This window comes from Mus musculus, chromosome 1 (genome assembly GCF_000001635.26).
Source record: "Mus musculus strain C57BL/6J chromosome 1, GRCm38.p6 C57BL/6J".
Taxonomy (NCBI): Eukaryota; Metazoa; Chordata; class Mammalia; order Rodentia; family Muridae; genus Mus; species Mus musculus.
Window position 1 is genome coordinate 179,045,811 of NC_000067.6, and position 23,739 is coordinate 179,069,549.

The following is a 23,739-nucleotide window of genomic DNA, read 5'->3' on the forward strand; positions in this document are numbered from 1 at the left end:
TCAGTAAAAATCAAATAAAACAATGAGTCTTAAAACGGAGGGAAATCTTTTCTTGTCCTCTCATGAGCTAGGCGGAGTTCTCAGGTGTCATGGATACGGCTGGAAAGTGTGCAGAGCACATGGCAGAGATGTACCTTCCTCTTTCCTTCCGGTCACAACCCCTGAGCCTGACAAGCTGAAGAGTAGAGGAATGGAAGACTGAGTCATTTCTCCTCCGTCCCATGCACTTCCCCTAAACTTTGACTCAGGTCCTCTTCATCAGTGTCCTAACACAGCAACCTCACCCTGTGGCCTGTGTACACCCTGAGCCCATGGGTACAAAGCTCCTTTACTCCTCTCCACTGCTGGTGCCTGCATAGCCCTGCTCCTGAAACACCAACAGTGGCACCTTCTAGCGACCAAGCCACACCTGGGAACCAGGAATGTAAGCAGCTCCCAGGAGAGACGTTTCCTCTCAGCTGAGGCACACCACTTTACTCCAGAGCGCCATTTCCTTAGGGAGAATTTCAAGCTGAGGGCCCTTTATGTCACCTCTTAGGGTGAGTCCTGGCTCGGATCCCAGAAGGGGTTCGCGTACTGAAGACAGTGATTTGAAGTTATTGACAGTTGGTGATTTTCCTTTGTATGTGTGTGACACGGACGTTTCAAGTTTGCTGAACGAATCCCCCAGAGGTTGGGGGAAAGCGGTTTCTTAGGCAATACGCTGATTTTGAAACAGATTGCCGTGCTAACCTCTGTGGCTTTTCATTCCAGGATTAGATGTTTGACAAACTGTCAGGAGGAATGGCTGTCTCTTACACAATGCCAGACATTTCTGTGGCAAGGCTTGAGCCTTGTTGTAACATCGCTTGCTGGATCCCCATTGTTATTGTCTTCTCATTTCCATAATGTGCTCTGTCTCATCAAGAGGATGAGGTGGGGTGCCTTGCAAGTGGAAACCAGATGTGATAATCTGTACTCACTCATAGGAACGAATCTAGCCCCCCCACCTCCACCAAGCAGCAAAGGACTTCATACCAACCTCCCTCCACATTGTTGGAAACCATCTCCTGGCAAACAAGGTGAGACTTCTCATGTACACCGCTCCAGGGTCCAGAGGGAGGAAGAATTTTAGCTACAAGTCTCTTCCTAAGCTAATGCAGTCATAGATCTGCTCAGATTTAGCCTTGCCACCTGTGGCATCTACTATAACTGCTCATCTTTTGAGGTGCTGAGCTCTGAACTGAAGGGACCAGAGTGCAGGATGGGGGCTTTCTTTCAAATGCTCCAAATGACTATAGGAGGGTGGGGACAGACAGATAGACAGACATGGGAATGAAGTCGCTTGAGGATTAGTTCAGCTTCTTAAGACAGGACGCCAGAGCAAGGTCTGTGAACATCTAGTGATGCTACTCTGCCTAGCATCATTCTGGGCCGCTTTGTATAAAAACTAACTCTGTGCCCATTCCCGCTAGCTTCTTTCCTCATGGGTGGCATGCTGGCAAGCACCAGCATCACGTCATGTCACCTTCTGTGTATCGTCACGTTTCTTACCACTGAGATGCTCTCCCTCATGGCTTGCCAAAAATCCCACTCACCTCCCCAGATACAGTACAGCTATCACCTCCTTTAAAAAGCCTTAATCCCTGTCTTTGTCTTTGTCTTTCTCCCTCTCCTCTCTCCCCCCTCCCCGTATATATGTATATGTGTGTTTACCAAAGTCTGTATTGCATTATTCTGTTTTGCATGATTAAAATGAACTATCTGATGCAAAATATCACATGAAGCAAAGACAGGCTTGTGAGTTATGGAGGTTCAAGTCCAAGTTTCAGGGGCCCCATTGATTTGGCCTCTGGTGAGGGCACCAGAGGGCACTGGTGGGAGTGGGTGTCAGAATAAGCGTTCATATTTCAAGCCTGGAAGCAGAGACAGGCACAGATGAGGTCCCCTTAAAGGCATTCTCCCAATGGCTTCACAGGAGGCTGTTGTGCATTTAGGTTAACACTTGTATTATGTTAATTGGGTTCCCAAAACTGCAGGAGAATCCCGCCCATGCTGAGGGTCCCTGAGCCCAGTTGATTCTGATTGTTAAACAATGGCTGCCCCATGGCTGGGCAGGGAGACAGAGGTGGGACTTTGGGACTAGTGGGCAAGGGGAATGGAGAGAAGAAGGAGGATTTAGAATCACCATGCTGGGAAAGGAGTAAGGTCCAGGATTGAGAGCTGCAAAAGAGAGGTATATCAATCATTCAAGAGCCAGGGAGGAGCGGCCCCAGCACACACACACCCCCGCACCCACTGGGTCTAGGGCAGCAAAGATGGACTATAGACTTTAGTAAGTAATAACTCAGGAATGTCGAAGGAGAAAATGTGCTAGCCTCTTGGAGGTTTGGGAGTGGCTCCATCACTGAACTGCTTTGGGCATATTAAAATATAAAGCTGTGTGTGTATGTCTTTCATTCGGGAATCCAGGACACTGGAGCGGGTACTGAGGAATATGCGCTGCTGCCACTGGGTGATAATCACCCACGGCCACAGCGGGTCTCACCTCTTAAGCGTCAGCCATAGTCCTCACTAGAGGCACCCTGGGCCTCTGACACATGGATCTTTGAGAGCGACTCATCTGAACCACAGCACCTCGTGCTTGGCATGATTACCGTCCCACTGTGTGGGAGGTGTGAGTGCTAGACTGTGCCTGGTCATTTCTGCCTCTATCACATGGTGGATGAAGACTACCCAAATACCTGGCAGAATCAGTTTCTATGTAAGTCTCATCCAGGTGAGACCGAAAGGCTTCAGGGTCTTCTATGGCCTGACTTCTGCTGTGTAGGACCTCAGAGAACAAGACATCCATGGCAGAAGAGCAACTTCGAGTCTATGAATGCCAACCCAGAGCCAACTGTTTTCCCCATAGCTTCCATCAAGCTGACAGGTGGAGTTTCAAATTCCTCCTTAATTCTGTTCCATTCCTCATAACGAATTTAATTTCTCTACAGGCCGACTTATTAAAGCCATACCCAGACTGAATGACTAGGAGAGTCTACATAGGCTCAGCCCTGTGCTACCTCCTTTCTTATTTTATATTCTAAATTTCTATGACTACAGCCCAAGATCATAGTTGCCTCTGGAGAGTTAGAACATACTCATACACTTTATTAAATTTCGCTATTTACCAAAGCAATAGGGTCCTTTCCTGTGTTCAGCTGCCAAGTTTTATGCAGATTTATGTCCTTCAACTTCTTGCCCCAAATAGAAGACTTTCTATACATTCTTGTTGAAGTTCATCTTCTGGAATTCAATAGCCATTTAAGTGGCCAAGGATCTACTGAGCTCTTGATTCTACTGTCTCTCCTCTGTTTCCCTTCCATCTCTACACATGCTTGGAAAGTCTCTTTGAAGTACTGAATCAAAGGTGCAGGAGACAGAGCCCCCCAGAGTGACGTTTGTATCATTTGATCATCGAGTAAGATGCCTGGATCTGCTAGTATCCAAATATCCTGGCTACTTCTTTTCAAACCCTCTAATGAAATCTAGATGCAAACTTTACATCTCGTAGTAAATCCATACAGCAGCCTGGACGTGGCAGCCTTCTTTTCTATTTCTTATTAACCAACTATGAGTTCATTGCTCAGACTCTTTAACAAACTTACCTAACTACTGATTTCTGTAACTCACAATTAAGAGGAGAACCGCTCACCTACCTATCTTCTCTGTCCTTCACGATTCTCTAACATTACTGATTGGGTAGCTTACTTGCAGATTTCATTCCTGCCTGGGGGTATGGTCAGCACAAAGTGTCTGATGAGCCTCTGGTGATCATTTCATAGTTTAAAGTTTCTTTCATACCTGCAGTTCCCCATCACACTTGTGTCCACATGGAATCCTCTAAGGACAGTGCCTTCTGCCTGTCGCAGCTTATGCCTATCGGAATCCTGTCCCTGATTTGGGAGTCCCTTTACACAGTAAGGTGCCGTCCGGGAATCCTAGACAATGCCATCACATGCTGTCTCTCTTGGCTCTGAACTTTGACCTATTTGCATTCTTTATCATTTATGCCAAGAAAGTGTATAACCGAGAATCCCACCACTGCTGTTCCCTGGCTGGTTTGTAGGGCTGAGGGTCAGCGGTGTTAAATTATAAGGATTCACACATTCCTTTCCAGAGACTAGAGAGGTTATAGGTGGAAGGGGGTCTATGAGTTTTACCTTTTGCACACAGAGGAAAACAAAACACCTACAACTTACCTCCCTACTATTAGTATACTAATAGTACAGCCACTATTAGTAAGGTATGCAATCAGTGGTATTACTGGGCCATACTATTAACTGGTGATAGTTTTTGTAGAGCATCAGTGCTGACCTCACCTCAGTCTTCCTGGGCGGCTCCCCACCACTGGACCACTCCCCACACCACTTTCAGACCTTGCTCTGGGTCCACCGACTCCGAACTTCCAGCAAAGCAGCAGCCAACACTGCAGCTCAGCCTGCAGGTGAAAGGATACTCCAGTGCGCCTTCAGCTCTTCGATTTTCTTCAGCGACTCTTGAACCTCCTTCCATATTTGCTCGTCACCCGTTAGCATGTCAGCATCCTGCTCAGGCCAAATGGGGAGACGGGCGAAGAAGACAAATGGCCCAATTAAAACACGGGCAAAGGATTTGAACAGACATCTCTCCAAGAAAGACAAACAGATGGCCTACAAGCACATGAAAACGCACTCAGCATCATTAATCATTAGGGAAATTCAAGTCAAAACCACAGTGAGATGCCACCTCCTGCCCAGCAACACAGCTCCGACTTGCTACTGAGAAGCAAGGAACAGGAGGGATGCTGAGGGGCTGGAGGCTGATGCTCCACAGGTGGAATGTATGGTGAGTGGCATGGCTTTGAAAAATGGGCTTCTCAGCTCCTCAAACAGTTGGCCTATTTGTGTTTCTTACCATGATGCCAAGAAAATGTGTGATGAAGCACCACATTGTTGATGTCTCCTGGCCTGTTTGCTATGAAGCTTCTAACAAACACAGAAACACCACATTACTAATAGCATTATCGTCTCAGTTCTACTCCTAGGCTGGCAACCACGAGAAATGAGAACATGTTCAACAAAAATGTGTGCACAAATATCCATGATAGCTAAAAAGGATGTAACTGAAATATCCACTGTCTGATGATGGGCAGATAAAGACAGTATGACAGAATATTACTCATAATAAAATTAACAAAGTATTAGTGTATGCTGTAACATGGATGAACCTGAAAAACACTATTCTGAGTGAAAGGAGACAGTCATTTTGGGTTGGTGACATGGCTCAGTAGGTAAATGTAGATGTTGCCACACTTGATGGCCCTCAGATCCATATGGGAGAAGGGGAGAACTTAAGTTGCTCTCTAATCTCCATAACATGCATTCTCAAATTCATATTCATATTCTCTCTCTCTCTCAAATAAAAATATAATAAAAGACTCTTAAAAGACATGATTCCATTAATATGAAATGCCCAGACTGGGAAATCCATAGAGACAGAAGGCAAACTGGTGATTGAGTGGGGCAAGGGCAATTGAGGGAACTGGGGAGTGACTGCTAATGGTTGGGATTCCTTCAGTCATAGTAAGAATGCTCTAAAACTGACCATGACTTTGTCTGTACAACTCTACCAAGAGACTAAAACCCACTGATCTATATGTTGTAAACCCAGTGAACAGAACAATATGTGAGTTATATGTCAATAAGCCTGTTTTTAGGGAAGAGTAAGAGAGACTTTTAAAATAAAGCTGTTATTGGGGGGCGGGGGGGCTGGATGGCCAAGTGGTTAAGAACACTCGCTGTTCTTCTAAAGGACTTTAGCTTGGTTTCCAGCACCTATGATGGATGGCTCACAACCACTGTAACTCCAACCCTGGGTGACGCAGTGCCCTCTTCTAAACTCCAAGGACACCGGGACTCACAGATGTACACAACTTCACACGGTCACATACACTCATAATATAAAATAAAAAAAAAATTTCTTCCAAGAGCTTCTATTTGTTAGGAAATTGTACAGCAACCCAAGCATGGATTATCAGCAGAGCTAAGATGAAGAAAGGCAAGTCTGCTACACTCATGTGGACCCATCCAGACATTCACAAAAAAATTATGGAGAAGCAAATATCTTAACATTATTTTTTTTCATATTTTAATGACTTTTTAAATGTGAAAAAAATGAAGAAAAAACCCATTAAGATGATGGGCTATCATTTATTAAATGCGTGCTCTTAGTGCATGAGCACCTACCTCAGCTGCACATGGGATCTTGTTCTCCTGGTCTTCACTGCTTTCAGGGTTTTTTTTCCTGACCCTAACACCCACATCATGTGTATCTTCCTACTGGCAACACAGAATTTACGCCCACAGCGGCTCTCACAGGGATTGGTCTGTCCCTGGGGAGGCACATTGAGAGTCTCCAGGAAGATGCTGGCCCTTCACCTTGACTCTCTATCCATGTTTCCAGCTTGTCAATGTGCCCCCAGCATGCAGCCGAGTGTTGTGTACCAGGTAGGTATGGGGCACTGTGCTGTGTGACCAATACTGTCCCAATTCATCTTCACATGGCTCTTACATAGGAAAGGCCATCCCTGGTATATTCATGGGTGGGGTGTGGACAGAGTCTACACCCTGGACCAGACAGTGAAGTCCTCCTGGTCTTTAAGATACTGGAAAGCAATTATAAAAGCAACAGGAAGAATGTCTGGTGTCACTGTCCACCCCCAACCCCTGCCAGCCCAGTACTACATGGAGAAAGTTTTGAGTCTGAAACTTGACTCAGAAAACAAACAAACAAAAACACAAAAACAAAAACAAAACAACAAAAAAATTAAACCACACAAAATAACAGAAGCAAAGCTTAAGCCGTCTGATCCCCAAAAGGCTGTGTTTGCATCATGTGCTCCCCACAAATCCCGCTGTGGCCTCTCTGGCATGCTCAACAAGTTGTTACTTCCTTACATCATCCAACAGAGTGGGCACTTGTCACTTGTGACTATTCCAACTTAAGTTGCTTAAAACCACATGCAGCAAAATGCCCAGCTCCTCAGCTGTACTCGCCACCTTTCAAGAGCCTGTAGCCCACTGGACAGTGCTATACCCACAGGATGTCTTGCAGGACAGTGCTGCTGCAAAGAAGCCAATTAGAGGATAGCACACCTCAGACACCACTCAATCCATCATTCAGTATCCACACTGCTCTGCCTGGTGTCCAGGAGGAGCTATCCAGGATGCTGAGTCGTGGCGAGAGAGTCAAGGTGAAGGGCCAGCATCTTCCTGGAGATGTGCCTCCCCACAGACAGACCAATCCCTGTGAGAGCCGCTGTGGGAGTAAGTTCTATGTTGCCAGTAGGAAGATACACATGATGTGGGTGTTAGGGTCAGGAAAAAAAAAAAAAAAAACTAAAGGCAATGAAGACCAGGAGAACAAGATCCCATGTGCAGCCAAGGTAGATGCTGTGCACACGGAAGTAAACACCATGTATCTGTGAACCAGGGCTTTATCTGTTCTCTGTCTGTGCTATGTGCACGAGCAACAGAAGATGGCTTTGAAAAAGATTCCACATGCGGCTGGAGAGGTGGCTCAGTGGTTAAGAGCACTGACTGCTCTTCCAGAGGTCCTGAGTTCAATTCCCAGCAAACACATGGTGGCTCACAACCATATGATGCCCTCTTCTGGTGTCTCTGAAGACAGTCACAGTGTACTCATATACACAAAATACATAAACAATTATTTAAAAGAAAAAAAAGAAAAAGACTTCACACATGTACAGGCAGACCCAGCTCTTCCTGTACACAGAAGGGACGGAGGGGAGCAAATCTCTGTGGAGAAGTGCATGCCAGTCTCTCTCAGTGTTCCTGCTCTAAGTTCATGTTCATAAAGTCTCAGTTTGCCAGGCAGTGGTGGCTCACACCTTTAATCCTAGCACTTGGAAGGCAGAGGCAGGTGGATTTCTGAGTTCAAGGCCAACCTGGTCTACAGAGGGAGTTCCAGGACAGCCAGGGCTATACAGAGAAACCCTGTCTCGAACACCCCCCCCCCCCCGCTGCCAAAAAAAGTCTCGATTTGACCATCTCTTCCTCCCACTTCAGCTACCACAGTCACCCCTGATTAAATATGCCCATTTTATATTTATTAAATGGCAATTCAAGTCCTAGGCTCTAAGGCAGTCGTTCTCAACCTTCCTAATGCTGCAACCCTTTAACATGTTCCTCATGGTAAAGGTTGTGGTGACCCCCAACCATAAAAATATTTTTATTGCTACTTCATAACTGTAATTTTGCTACTTTTATGAATCATAAGGCAAATATTTTTGGAGCTAGAGGTTTGTCAAAGGAATGATGACCCACAGGTTGAGAACTACTGCTCTAAAGAAAACATCTTGCTTGTCAATCCCTCTAGTGGACAGAATAGTAGATCTCAACAGGGATCCACGTCCTGACTGCCCAGAGATGTGATACTAGATTACCTGGCAGAGGGCACTGAGCTATAGATGGGATTGAGTTCTTTACAGATGCTTATAAAACCACAAACTATTCCAGATTACCCAATATAATTATGGTAACTTTTAAAGGTAGGAGAGAAAGGCTGAAGAGGACGTCAGTGTGTGTGTGTGTGTGTGTGTGTGTGTGTGTGTGTAGGGTCAGTTTGAAGAGGCAGGAGGGGAAGTAGCTTTTCACTTCTGCACATCCCAGCCCAATGGGAGCAGGTGCTGGCTTTAAAGATGGCGAACTGAATGAGTCAAGGACTATAAATAGCCCCAGACACTGGAAAAGCAAACAAGCAGACTCTCACTGCGGCCAGTGGGAAGGAAGGCAGCCTTGTGGATGGATGCCTTGATTCTTGTGCAGAGAAACAGAGACAGGCTTCTGACCTAGAAAAGTGTAAAATAAAAGTCTGTATTGTATTGTTCTAAGCCTCTCGGTTTGTGACGAGTGGAACCCAGCACACATATCTTCTAGACCTTTGGCTACTGCAGCTCTCTGCACACGGTCCTCCTTGATCTTGAAATTAATTAATTTGATCACTCATTAACTCTATTAACATGTAATGTGTGCCTACTAGGAACTGTTGTAATCACTGGGGTGGAGCAGAAAAACAAGTCAGCCAATCATGTTTATCCAGAAGAGATGAGAATGACAGACTGAGGGAGGAGGGGTGGGGTGGGGGTGGGGTTTAAAGGATGTGTCCAGGGAAGGTCTTAGACAGAGGGCTGCAAGGGATGAAGGAGCAGCAGATAAGGGTCATAGAGAGAAGGACAGCAAGTTGTAACGTGCTGAGGCAGGGGCAGGCCTAAGAGTGCACAGGGCAATGTGGCACTGAGCTTGTGAGCTGTAGTTTATTGTGGATGTGCATAAGCCATCGCTTAGTGTACGTTTACTGAAGCCAAACACAGGTCTTCAGTTTCCTAAATCTAAACTCTTCTTTATCCAGTTCTCTTCCAAACACCTAGCACAGCGCTTCGAGCGGTACAGAGCTCAGCCGGATGACCTGAAAGTGGATCTAGAAGAGGGAACGTGTACTTGGAAATTTCTAGATGTCGATGCCCCCAGCACACTTGTGGGATGTCCGGGCCCAGACAGTCCCGAAGCCTGAGGAACAGACACACACAGCTTCTATCCCTGACTGCCAAGGCGGGATTCGAGGCTGCTGGTCTGTCTTTGCCTGTCTCCTGGGTTTGCTTCAAGGGTGAAACTTCTCAGTGAGTAGAAAATCTAAAGAATCTTCAACCGTGACTCACTACTAGCATCTGAAAAACAGTAAGACAACAAACAAACAAACAAACAACAAAGCTAACATGGACTCCAGACAAATCCAGTAGGTGTGCACAGGGTGGGTGAGAAAGCCATTTCCTGTGGGGATTACAGCTAACTGTGACAACAGGAGCACAGCGGTGCTTGCTGGTTGACACTAAGCCTTTATTTACTTAACCAAGGCACAGAGTCTCTGAAACCTGCTCTCAAGCATTTGATGACAGTGATGGGGACTTAGTGTCTGAGCTGGAGAAGGCCATGCTCACAGCTCAGGGCTGAATTTAACATTGCTGGAATGTTCCACTGTAGTCAATGTCTCTGCTCTCTGAGTACCTAACTCACTGCACTCCTATCTGCTCCTCACATCTGTGCCCACAGTGGCGTCTGCCTCATCTCTCCTAGCACCAGGCCACGGGACAACACTTTCGATTGTGTAGGTACATAACAGAACTTTGTAATATAAACAGAAAAGCCAGTTAGGGAAGCAGAGCTTAAGCCTTTTCTTTTTTTTCATTGTAGAAATATCAGAGAAAACTAATATGTTCATCTTCCAGATCCTGAAGTATGAAATCAATAAGCATACATCTACATTTCTATTTTTCCTTATCCAAACACATGAATAAAACTTTCAATCGTTCCGGACAACTTATCTAGGAAAGAGGAAACCCTGTTTTGAATTGTAGCTTTACTAATTAATATAAAAGGGCTTGAACAAGTGCCTCCCCATTTGCCCGTGGAAGATTGAAAAATTCTCATTTCATGCTTATATAGATTTAAAGTATTCAATGTATTACTATGGGCTAGAGACACAGCTCAACGGTAAAGAGTTTGCCTAGCTTGTGTATGGTCCTAGATTTCATACCCAGCACTGCAAAAGTAAACAGAACAAAACAAGTTTTCTATAAATGACAAAAGATAATTCAGAACACAAGCTGTAGGAGTCCCGAGAGTCTCAATGCAAGGTTGTCTATATTGAGTCAGTTTATGGGCATGTATATGGGGTGGGGGGAGGGGTCATCCTGACTACTTTGATTGGTATAGGAAGATTCATCCCTACATATTGGTCACTTTCTTACAGAAGCCCAGATAAAGGATGGAAAAAGGGAGGGTATTTTTTAATTTTTAAAAAATGTGTCTTTGTTGGCCTGGCCTTCACTAGTAGTGAGGTCATCTACTCTGCTGCTGCTGCTGTTACTTATTCCTTCACTGATTCTCGTACCAGCTTCTTGGGTTTCCAGGGTAGACAGAAGACCTGCAAGTTTCAGAAATCTTACAGGCCTTGTAGGCTGAGCAACTTTCATGTTCTTGTCTCTGGTTCCTGAAAATCATTGCTGGATGTGTCCATCCATATTACATAAGCTAATTTAATCAACTATCTTTAAATAGAAACAGTGATTTTATCAGGTTCTGATCTACAGAACCCTGACAAATACAATTAGATCAGACTGGTCCGGGCACCCCCTAGGGCTAACCCATGAAATGTCCCCAGAAGCCTTCTTTTTCATTACCCTTAGCATCCTGACCTGGCAACCATCTCCCACTGGACCATTCTGGAGACTGAGATGGCACAGAGCCAGCTGAGTCCTGCCCCTGGTAACAACCTTCCCGCAGAGCTTGGGATGCCTCAATATCCAGTCTTGAAGCTATCAGTAAAAATGTGGAAATAGCTAAGTGGGAGCTGACCTGAGAGCTGCCATCAGGTAAACCTGAGTATCCTTACTTCCTCCCTTCCCTCCTGACCACCCCAGTTCTTCATATTCCATCAAATCCATCAGTTATCCTATGAGCCTGTACTGGCTGGTTTTGTGTGTCAACTTGACACAAGCTGGAGTTATTATAGGGAAAGGAGCCTCCCTTGAGAAAAATGCCTCCATGAGATCCAGCTGTAAGGCATTTTCTCAATTAGTGATCAAGGAAGGAGGGCCCATTGTGGGTGGTGCCATCCCTGGGCTGGTAGTCTTGGATTCTACAAGAAAGTAAGCTGAGCAAACCAGGGGAAGCAAGCCAATAAGTAACATCCCTCCATGGCCTCTGCATCAGCTCCTGCTTCCTGACCTGCTTGAGCTCCTGTCCTGACTTCCTTTGGTGATGAACAGCAGTGTGGAAGTGTAAGCTGAATAAACCCTTTCCTCTTCAACTTGCTTCTTGGTCATGATGTTTTGTGCAAGAATACAAACCCTGATTAAGACAGTGCCCTGTATCACCTCTGTGCCCTGTATCACCTCTGTGCCCTGCATCACCTCTGTGCCCTGCATTACCTATGTGCCCTGCATCACCTATGTGCCCTGCATCACCTTTGTGCCCTGCATCACCTATGTGCTCTGCATCATCTATGTGCCCTGCATCACCTATGTGTCTGGCCTGTCTTTCAATCTGGTGCCTACTTTTCCAAACAGAGCCTCCTACCTGCAGACCTACAGGAGTGGGGCAACACTACTGATCATCCCTCTGCCTCTATCGCCCCCCCTCACTGTGTTGGCGTCTTCCCATTGTCCCTTTAGTTCCTGGCCCTTTCTGCACTCCACCAGGGTGTTAATGACTGCCCTGTGGATCAGCTTGACCATGGAGCCCTGGAAGCCACTCTTCACAGTTCCTATAGCAACACACTGTCAGTTAACAACATGTGGGCGCAACGGATGAACAAGGAGAGTGATGGTAACTTTTATGACCCATGGCTAAGAGTATTAGAAGAACAAAATCAATGACTTAATTTAACAACATTGAGAGTAACAACCAAGGAAACTGAATGTTGAGGGTTTTTTTTTTCTTCTACAATACTTTTGCCTTGACTCATTTCTGATATTATACCACTGTAACAATGTTGGAGAAGGATATGTTCCCACTGCAGTGTGGTATTTGCCACATACCCAGATACTGGCCACAATTTAAAACACAAAATCCCGCACTGGCTCAGGATCCATATTCTCAAACAACAGCAGCAAGGGCTAGCTGGGAAGTGGGGTCAGTGAACTTCCCTGGCTTCTACTTAAACATCATCCGAAGTCACTTCAAGTTCTCTTGCCCAAAGTTCCCCAGCCTCTTCTCCCTGGATGGATTAAGGTCACACACACCCCTGCTACAAAGATGGTAAACTGATACCCCAGAGTTGGTTTCTTGAATGTAAAAACAGATGATTCTACAAAAATCTTACAACCACAAAAAAAAAAAAAAAAAAAAAAAAAGATGCCAGTCAACACAGCTGGATTCAACTAGCCAGAGGCTTCCTCTGGTTTCAAAGTAGACACGGTGCCTTTCAGGGGCCAGTAGTCACCAGGAATGAGAGAGCCAAGTTTCCTCAATAGGGTAGGGTCCTGGCACAGGTGGCTGGACACATCCTTGGGAAGTGGCTGCTGGCAACATCCGATGAAGCATTAGAGGTACCAATCCGGGTTTACCTTGCAACAGGAAGCCACAGACAACTCTACTTGCTAGGTTTGCAAGCGCTTGATGTTGGAACTCTTGTGCTAGCTTAATTTCAGATGGTTCTCATTAAAATGGAGAAAGAGAAGGGCGATCTGCCTTCCTGTGTTTCCTGTTATCCGATCCCCACGTAAACTCTAATTAGATTGATCAGAGAGGAGGAGGAGGATAGGATCGGAACGGAATTAAGGAACACTTATAAACTTCCCTAGTGAGGCAACAATTCCAGTGTGTTAAAAGGAAGAAGGGGTACTCTGTTACTTTATATTAAAAAGAAAGTAGCATACGGTTCAAATAGCATGCCTGTCCTCTGGAGAGGGGCAGGGAGCCCTGAAATAAAACCCAGGATGGGAACAGTCTAATCTTCAGTGTCTTTGACTGCAGTACTTTGGTTCATGGATAACATACTGGGACTAATAGATTAGCTCACAGGCTCATTCAAGAACCTTTATGATTAACAGGAAACATCAACTGGAACCAATTTCCACTTCCTTTGGCAAAAATACCTGAAAGCAGTCCAGGTTTAACTTAGGGGGAGAAAACGGTTCTTTCATAACATGGGAAAAAAGGCTGAAACCAGAGCATTCACCATTGTATGAACCCCACGGCAGCCAATGGGCACAGTGGGCACGAAGGGGTGTGGAGGGAAAGGCAAGAATGCTTGCTACTTAAGACAGAATCAAACTGCTGTGTGCCCCGATCAGGCATTAGGGAGCAAAGGTGTGTCTGCTTTTCACTCTGGCACAAACCGGCTTTGTAGAAACTACACAGTTTTACAAGGCAATGTCCGTGCAACCCATCTCAGGTTCAAGGTTAAATTTCCAGTGACGGAGAAGTTCCAGGAGGAAGGGGACGTTCACGTCACAGCGAAGCTCCTGCAACCACCAAAGCCATTTACACTGGCAACACCCGCATCTACAAAAGTTGGGGCTTTCTGAGAGCTGAGCCACACCAGTGGAGCCTGCTGACGATCCGTTTTTACAGGCAGCATTCTGCAGGGAACAGGCATGATGGACCAACATGCAGAGGCAGTTAAACATTCTGGGAGGATATTTAAGGGAGCACCTCTTTGCATCTTCCCCATGCTGCAGAGTCAAGCGCCTGAGAACGCACAGTGGGGATCATACAAAGCGTGAGGCTACTGGCTTGGCTCGCAAAGGCACATTCAAACGAATTCTTTTCACATTTGTGGAGAAACTATCCAACGGATGGCTTGTGCGGCTGTAAATGCATGTGACTCAGGCCGAGTTCTGCCAGTCTCCTTTTGTAAACACCACGAGGTGGGAGGTTTGAGACTCTGGGAAAAATGCAAAGATTTTTACAGGAAAACTGTCCTAATGCAGGCAGCCATGAAGATAAAGTACACCCCGCCCCCTGCGTGCCCCAAATTTCAGGACAGGTTTTATTTTAATGGAGACTGAAACCACAGCTCTCTGCTCCTTAATCTTTTTTATGTCCCTTACTGGGAGCAGCTGCTTTCACTCACCTCTACATACAGACAGGAAATTGCTTCAAACTACAACAGAACAGATTTAAGGGGCAACATCCTGATGGTGAAGGTTAGGATGGGCTAGATGCAGGCGTTCCAAAGACATTTCAAAATAGGATGAGGGCTGGCTGTGTGCTAGAGCCCTCGCCAGGCCATTGGCTTGATCCCCAGCACTGAATTGATCACTGGACAATTTTAGGTCGCAGGCTCGAGGCATTGTGTGGCAGAAACCACGAAAGCAGCATCAAGGAGTTGGGACTCAGCTCCCAGCTCTGCTGTTGGCCAGTCAGTTGCAAGACTCAGAGCTAGACCCAGTGCCTCGGTGAAAACTCGATTATGGTTACCATGGAGATGGAAACTAATCGTTCCAGTCCATTGGTCACATAGGTGTCTGCGGTGCCTGAGGACAGTTCTTAGACTCAGAGAGTAGAGACTTTGAGCATGTGTGGTCCTGCAAATTGCAAGCCCCTTCCTTCCTTCTTTCTTCCCCTTCTTCCTTCTATTTTAAGCTGAGTTTTCTCCAGCACCACCCCAGCCAGAACAGAGAGAGTATGTGGCACAGAACAAAGACTGTACTCAACATGGCACCGCCTGTTGCCAAGCCCAGACTTGGACCAAGGGTATTTAATTTGTGTGCTTCCCCTGACATCCATGATTGTAACGGTCAGTAGGGGTGATAGCCAAAACCCAGGCAGCTTATGGCATTTGTTTATCTCCTAAGACAAGCACATCAGATTACTTAACCTGTAATCCCCAAACAAGTGGTGAGTTTGGCTGGGGCCCACACTTGCAATTTCAGATAACCAGTCAGTCCTGTGACACAAGTGTAGAGACACTTTTAAAGAAGGTCAGCGCTGGGGTAACCAAAGAAAATTATGTCATTAGGGAATCAGAAGCCACGCCTTAATATCTGTTAGTGCAACTTCTGGTAGCACACTAATCTATCTTTCTCTCTTTTATTTTTCAGAGCTTGGATGCACAAATCCACAAGAACTTCCTTATGCTTAATGAGGCCACATCGGACTCCTCTGACCTCGTGCCAAATGAACAAAAAGCTCAAGAAGACTATGTCACAGTTTGAGGGGTACAACATCAAAACTTTGCTTAAAAGTAGAGGAGGTCTATCTTGTCTTTCAATAAGTATGCAGACACATACTTCCGGAGTCTGGTGCTCCTGAGGGGTGCAGGGGTCACTGCAGAAGGCCATCACTCCCAGGCTATGGGGTTGACAGGGCCACCCCTTTTTCACCTTGGGAAGAGAGGAGGCCAGCATATGGCATGGCTCTTCTTCATCCTACCTCATAGCCACAAGTGACCCTGCTCTGAACCACCAAGACTCGGATGCTCTTCTTAGCAACTGTGCATCCCAGGGAAGTGAAGTGCTGTCTGGCTGCATGGCCCGTCTTTCCCCTGGCGCCCCACCAACAGAAAGCACATGTCTGCATTTTATATTCCCGTAAACTCCAGCCTGGCCCCGGGCCAGAGACCTCTTTGTAATGTCAAAGATAAAAGCTCTGGCTGTGTTTGGCACCCTGCCCCCACCTCCATTTCCTTGTAACCGTCTTATAAACTGAGCATGCATGACTGTTAACAGAGCTTTCCAGACAGAGGTCTGACGGTACTCCAAAAAAACGTCCCCAGAGGGTGAGTGGAGGTGTCCCTATGGCCTCACAGCCCCCAACGAGAAAGGCTGGAGAGGGGCAAGGGATCGCACACAGGACCTGCTGGGAACTGTGGGGAGATCTAGAAATACAGACTCAAATGCATTCTCTGAACATTTTAGCTCCCCAAAGAGGGTGTTCACTGAGCCAGGGTCCTGGGCATATTTCACTGGAACCCAGCATGCTGACAACATCAAATCTTTTTGGCTCCAAACAGTATAAGTATAAACTATATTGCTGTAATATAAGGTCCTCATCAAACTTTGGCTGTCCTAAAATGGCATTTGGGGTACACAAAATGCTGTGATTCTCTCTTCTCATCTCAGGGTCCCCAGTGCCAGGGGTACTGTGGTGTCACCTAAGGAAACTTGTAAGATCTTACTTTTTGCTTCTTTTTAATTATTTTCTTTTTGGGTTATACTCTTTGTATGTCCAAATTATATGGCCCTAGCCATTACCATTATACTATCCATTTAACATTCCAGATGACATTGAAAGTAAAAACTTAGTGTTAGTAAGTGTTCATAAACTGGAATGTATAAGGGTTTCTTTTTTGAAGTAAGCTAATATAAAAACCTCTTTCTCAGTGCAAGAACATGGGTTGGCAGGGCACTGAGAAAGCTCTCTATGTGAAGGCTTCCGTTACTCGTCACAAACAGGAGCTGGAATGTTATGTATCTGCTTGTCTTTGTATGTCACAGGCTTTGGTTTACTCTGCTAGGCTGCAGCATCTTTCTCTCCACTCTACTGAAATTGCATAGACAGACATTCACACACACACTCTCTCTCTGCACAGGAGAACATATAGGCATAGAGTATACACACTCTACACAGGCAGACAGGCACACAGGCATGCATGCACACACACTCTGTACAGGAGGACATATAGACATATACTATGTGGACATTCACATGCACACTCTACACAGGCAGGTAGGCAGACAGACAGACAGATACACACACATGCACACACACACACTGCACAGGAGGACATATAGACATATACTATGCACAGATATTCACATGCACACTCTACACAGACAGACGACAGACAGACAGACAGACAGACACACACACACACACACACACACATACACACACACACACACACACACACACACACACACTTCCACATCCCAGGGAGGTACTTCCGGGTTGCCGAGCGCTTTGGCTTCCCCTCAGGAAGACTGTATTTGTTCCTTCAGCTCTTCCCCTCCTCAAGATCTTAGAGCAGTGGATGTGTGTGCAAATTGCCTGCAAGATCTCCTAAGAACATAGGCCCAGGTCACCTTGGCAATAGAGGGACAGACAGGTGCTCTAGTGACATCAGATTCCTTGTGACTCTCATGTATAATCAAGTCTGGAGACTACCAGGTTTGGAGGGCCTCAGCCTTTGATCTGTTTAGGGTTGTTTTTTGTTTTGTTTTGGTTTGGTTTGGTTTGGGTTTTTTTTTTTTTTTTTTTTTTTTTTTTTTTTTTTTTTTTTTTTCCTGAGACAGGGTTTCTCTGTATAGCCCAGGCTGACCTGGAACTCAGAAATCTGCCTGCCTCTGCCTCCCAAGTGCTGAGATTAAAGGTGTGCGCCACCACTGCATGGCTCTTTGATCTGTTTTTTAAAGATAGGCTTTTATTTATGTGTTGGGGGAGGCATTCCAGAGGAGGCCAGAAGAGGGACTCTGATCCCATGAAGCTTGACTCACAGGTGCTGTGAGCCCCGCTCCACCTAGGTGCTCAGGACAGAACCTGGGTCCTCTGCAAGGGCAGCAAGCATTATCAATGGCTGAGCCATCTCTCTAACCCTCAGCCTTTGGCTTCGATCTCCGGGACCATATGCAGCATTTCAGGCAACATCATTATGACTTGCTGAAAGTGCTCATGGTTTGGGGTTTTGTTTTGTTTTGTTTTGTTTTCTTTTGTCTACTTGATTTAAAATTGTTCTTCCATGTCCTCTGGGTTTGCACAAATTAGTTTATTTACAACAGATATACAGAGTGATCGATACACATCACCATGATGAATGTTGTACCCTTCAAATGGTCTCTACTTCAATACACTGTACATGAAGGCCAGGAACTGAAACTGCAGGTTCAGATGACAGGTAGTTTTGGCATGGAGAGGCTTACAGTCAGGTGGCTACAATGTTACATCTCATCTAAACCTCACACATGGTAACTTCAGGTGGCTACAATGTTACATGTCTCACATGTCTCCTTTCTAAATCTCACACATTGCAACTAGGACACACGCTCTGGGACAAGGGGTAGGGGTGGGGTGGGGTGCAGGAATGGGGACCTTTGCTGCCCAGGATTTGGAGTGAAGGCTTAGTAGGGGAGACTCAGAAGAATCAGCCAAGAGCACAGAAGCAGAGATGGTGGCTGGTCCACAGGCAACATCAGAAGAAAGCAATGGGCTGGGGAGGGCAGTAAGTTGTTTGATGTCCTTGCCCATTGTGCCTTGGTTACCACTGATCTACTGACATCAGGGGAGCAAGGGCTTAGAAAGTAGAATAGGAGAGAGGACTCAGGAGGCTATGGTGAAGGAGGGGCCAAGTGAGGACATACAGGACAGCTTGGCAAGGCAAGAGCCTAGCAGAAGGAAGGGCTGGAGCAGCTACGGTGTCCAACGGTGGCACACGGGGCTTTTCATCAGTAGCTCCGGCATTACAGGTGCTAGAGCAGTGGGAACACACTGCTGACGTCATCCTCGGCTGAGAAAGAGAAGGCAGGGGGCTGCAGAAAAGCAGAGCTCAGGGTGTGAGCCGAAGTGAACATGAGGCTGGGCAGAAGAGAGGACGCCAAACACAGAGAGAAGAGACTTTGCTCACAGAAGCAAATGACCTTCCTTTTCTCCAGCTAAGATTTGCCTTATAAAACGGGACTGTGGCTGCCTGGTGACTGGCTAACCCTGGAAGATGGATGGTGCTACCACACCACATCTAAGAACTTTGTTTTGTAACAACGAAGCCGCAGAGTTTGCTAATGAGGAGATTCTAAGTTTATAAAGCTGTCCAATCATCACTTTGAGAGCAGGCGGGCTTGGCTCATCTGTAGCCTGTGCAAACACACTGGTTCAGCATCTACAGAAAACCCTCAGACTGCTGACGGAAACCAGCCCCAAGGAGCTTCCCAGTAGGAGCAGGACTAGAGGACCCAGGCCGCAGGGCACCTGGAAGGAGCCAGCCAGAACCATGGGCTCACATGGGCTCTTGTGAGGAAGCAGTGCAATTCCAGAGGAGACATGGCGGCTGACAGAAAGACCCTGATGTTGCTAAGATACGCAATCCTAAAGGAATGCTGAGAGAGACTAGGGAGAAACCCTGCTTTTTAGAATAAGGAAGACATGCTGGGAGCTGAAGGCTTAAGTCAGGTGGGAGAGGGGGAATGGGAGAGCAGAGAGCTCTAGGACAGGGTTGGCCAAAATTAAGACTCTGTGAAAACATTTATGGAAGCCTACTACTTGCTAAGCTATTAAAAATAAGATTCTTTTTAGAAGAAGCTTGAACTGAGGTACCTTGCATAGATGGACAGTCTTTCCCCAGATAACACAGGTCATTAAGAAAAAAATCTCAGTACCAGGCATGGGGCACTTCCCTATGAGGTATTGGATAGTGAGGCCCAGGGGGCCCTCTGACAACACTGATTGTGGCCAGTGCTCCTGGCTGCCTACCATAATGACACAGCAAGACCCTACTGCTGAGGACACAACACATGTTGGCTGCAGGACATAGAGAAATCAAACTGGAACTGTACTGGGAACTTCCTTGGTACAAGCTGGCTTTCCTAGCATTAGAATGTGCTATAGAGGCCCCCAGGAGAGAAAGGTATTCAGTGGACATTCCCAATGGTGGACCTGTATACTATAATATAAACATTCAGGCAACATGTGCCGAGGGGTGCAATAGTGGGGTGACTTATGGAGGTCACCAAAGGCTTTCTAATGGATCTGAGACCTGTTCCACAGGAGGGGATTTATACATTATACTATAGACCTGAGTAAAAGCTTACCACTCATAACATCAAAGGCCCCAAGAGAGGACCTACCATTGTCGTTTTGCTACATGGATACGCTACCAAACTCCAGGCTAAATACTTATGTTTATACCTATAGATTAATGCTGCTTTCAACCTCGGTTGCAGAAGCGTCTTTTTGTGCTGGGCAGCAGTCCAGACAGAAGTGCTGAGAATTAGCGACTGTTGGTGCTCAGCTCTAAACGGAATATCTATACCAGCCCCTACCCAGGACTTAGAGAATATTGTGGAATGTGAGGTAGGAAGAGTGGAAGAGCCAAATGGTGGGAGGAAAGCCATGAAATGCTGTCTTCTGGACATGGCGTGGCCGTTACACTCATAAACTCACAGTGTTTACAGTTCCCTATGTAAGACCTACAGAAGATGATCAAACCTGTCAACATCCCAAAATAGATGGGGAGGAGTTCACGAGGCCTCACCCCTAGCTGAGGTAACTGATACTTGCTGGGAGAAAGAGAGCCATTTTCTTTTTCTGGGCCTTGGGGTGGTTGTTGTCCATTTCTGGGACGGCCCCATGTCAATATGTAGGTAGTTCTAATGGAACTAAATACATTATTTAAAAGGGAGGAAGAGGAAGAAGAGAGAATATAAAGGTGAGAAGGAATATGCCGACGATGGGGTGGAGGAAGTGAGAGGAGAGAGCTGGGTTGATATAATCAAGTATACTGTATACTGATATGGGTTAAGTTCACAGCATTAATTCTAGATGAACCATAGTCTGGGCTATGGAAGGGACTATGTGAATGCAGTCATGAAATTACCAAAGTTCCTCTCAAAGAACTGAGAGGAAACTATAGCAGCAGCCTAGTGTTGGCAACTGCAGTCTGCAGAACGGAAGTTTTGTGGCATATACACCTGTCTACCAATGACCAATACTTCACCAAGACCTGAATAAACAAAGTGTTGTTTTCTAGAAAACACTACCGACAAAGCCAGCCAGTCTGAACCCAGTGTGTCAAATGTCTTCAATAAATAAAATCTTGAGACACAATTCATCTGATTCAACAAGGTATTACAGAGTTCTTCATGGTGTGCCATGAGATGATACATGGACACATTTCTGCTTGTATTTCTGCACTGACTAGTGTCAACACTGGAATCTATCCTTGGTTGGAACCATGTTCCATAGTCTACAGAGGAGGCTAAGTTTCAAAGAGCTGGCTAGCTGCATATCAAATGATGCTAGCAACCTGACAACATTTATTGAGATTTATTGTGGTAATTATTATAAATGCTTTATCTCTTTTTGTCATCTCAGTAAAGTTAAAAGCCAGTTCACTCCCTAATTTACAGATGACAAGCATGTGGTTGAGATAGGAAGTAACTTAAACTCATGTAGCTGCAAAGAGGTAGAGACAGATTTAAGTCCCAGCTGTGTGATTCCAAAGCCTATGTGTATCATGCTAAACCTATGTGCACCTTGCTAAGCCTATGTGCACTTTGCTATGGCACAGTGCTTCCAGATTCTGCCTACTTGAGGACTGGCAGGAGGGCTAAGGACTATTTATTCTTCCTTTGCAGCTGCATGGGACAGACTAGGACCCTGATGGAAGTCAGATGAGGCAGCCTTCAGTTCATGAGAGTAATCACTTCTCACTACCAGAGAAACCCAACAGGAGAGTGATCTGCTCAAAGGCAAAGTGCTGAGACCTTCATTAAAGGTTCTGTAGGAGCCTAGTGCTTGCTCAACCTGGATGGTGTGGGAGAGCATCCTGATATCAGAGGGGGGCCTCCACAGTCCCCTCCCTTTCTAGGTTTATGAGCATCTATGAAATAGATCTCCTTTTTCAACTATACAACTGTTCAGATCTCAGCTGGGCGTGGCAGCCCATGCCTATAATCTCAGCACTTGGAAAGAAGAGGCAAAAGGACTAGGAAACGTTCAAGGTCAGTCTCAACAACATAGCAAGTCTGAAGTTAACCTGGGCTAATGAGTCTCTACCTCAAAACACCAAAACAAACAAGGAAATCAATAAAACTATACAGATCTTTATCAGGTAGTATTTATGAACTTCAATAGTTTAGAAAACTCACATATCTGTGCATTCCCCTGGTCTGTTACTACAGCTTGGCTTCCCAAGGTAATGTGCACCTTCTGAGAAGAATAACACCAGGGCATAAACTGCTTGGAGGAAGGACTCTATCAAAATGGCACTGGAAAAAAGGTTCTACCTTTCCAGCAGGTGTCTTATGTGTTAGGGTGTGAGTCTTGATATGAGTAAGTGGGACAGGCCATGTTCAACGGTTACAATGGGGGATGAAGGGTCAGAATATCCCTTCCTGACTGCTTACCATTTAAAATATCATGAAATTGTACTACGCACAAAAGTCATCATGAAGCATCCAGTAATAGAGATGCTTGGAACATAGAGCATTCTAGTAATGATATTGATGCACTTACTCTTCTGTGGAATCCAGATTTATTAGATACCACGTGGATATCAAGGGCACACCAGAGAACCGGGCTGACAATGTCAACATACAAACAGTTAGGCGTTAAATACAAATGATCCAGAATGCTTGTGCTAAGTGAATAATTTATAATCTAAAAAGATGGTCTAGAGGCAAGCAATTTGCACAGTGTGGTGAGGCTCAAGCTGAAGGTGGGGGCATAGGAAAGAGCCAGGCAGGCACAAAGCTTCAGGAAGGGCCTGTTTGAGTTTCAGGCCATGGGAGCCAAGTATAAAGTCCCTGGGGCAGGCAAGAGCCTGGGCTGAGCCTGAAAGTACACAGATGCTAGACCACATAGCAACTGGCTACCCTTCTGAGGCCAGGGCTTCTTGCTAATGAGAGCTTCGGAAGAAGCCCCTAAAAGAAGACAGCTTGAGGTCTCCATGTAAAATACAAGCCTAGAAGGGCTCCATTGAAGCAGGCTTTTAAAACGCACCTTTATAGAGTCTAAGCAAGAGAGCATGCTGCTGGAGAAAATCCTCAAGAAATTGCAGTTTTTACTGCAGTAGGCAGAAGACACCAAGAAGCAAAGATGGCCTGTCATCAGTTGGGGCTGCTTCATTTAACTTCCTCTTTGCACAGGAAAGGTAGGTTTCCAGTACTCACATTAATCAAGCCTGCTGCCTTCACTTAGCTGCTGTGAAATCTTCTCCAAGTTTTCAACAACAAAGGCCTGCACATCCTCCACTCCCCAGTCACCAACCCTCCTCTCTACATGAACAGCCTGTTGGGCCATCTATGGCTTGAAGTGACTACAATAAGCCAAACCTCAATAGATAATTTGGAGGAATGACTCCACGCCTATTTTTAATGATAGGTGGTGAGATGGTAGATTTGGGGAGTGCTGTGGATAGTCCTGGTGCTGTTTGTATTTTGATGCTAATTCCACTTTCCCAGGAGGGGTTGTGGACAGGAGTGAGTCAGGTGACTTCTTGTGA

At 45.8% G+C, this 23,739-nt stretch overlaps 1 protein-coding gene across 7 annotated transcripts in view; it reads right to left on the reverse strand.

The window, feature by feature from the left end:
* Smyd3 (SET and MYND domain containing 3) overlaps nt 1–23,739 on the reverse strand; it is a 566,094-nt gene that overhangs the window by 93,851 nt on the left and 448,504 nt on the right. For all 7 annotated transcript variants that reach the window (NM_027188.4, XM_006496982.4, XM_017312211.2 and 4 more), the window contains one exon: nt 4,481–4,568. In NM_027188.4, coding sequence (NP_081464.1) covers nt 4,481–4,568 — 88 coding nt within the window. The remainder of the gene's footprint in view (nt 1–4,480; nt 4,569–23,739) is intronic.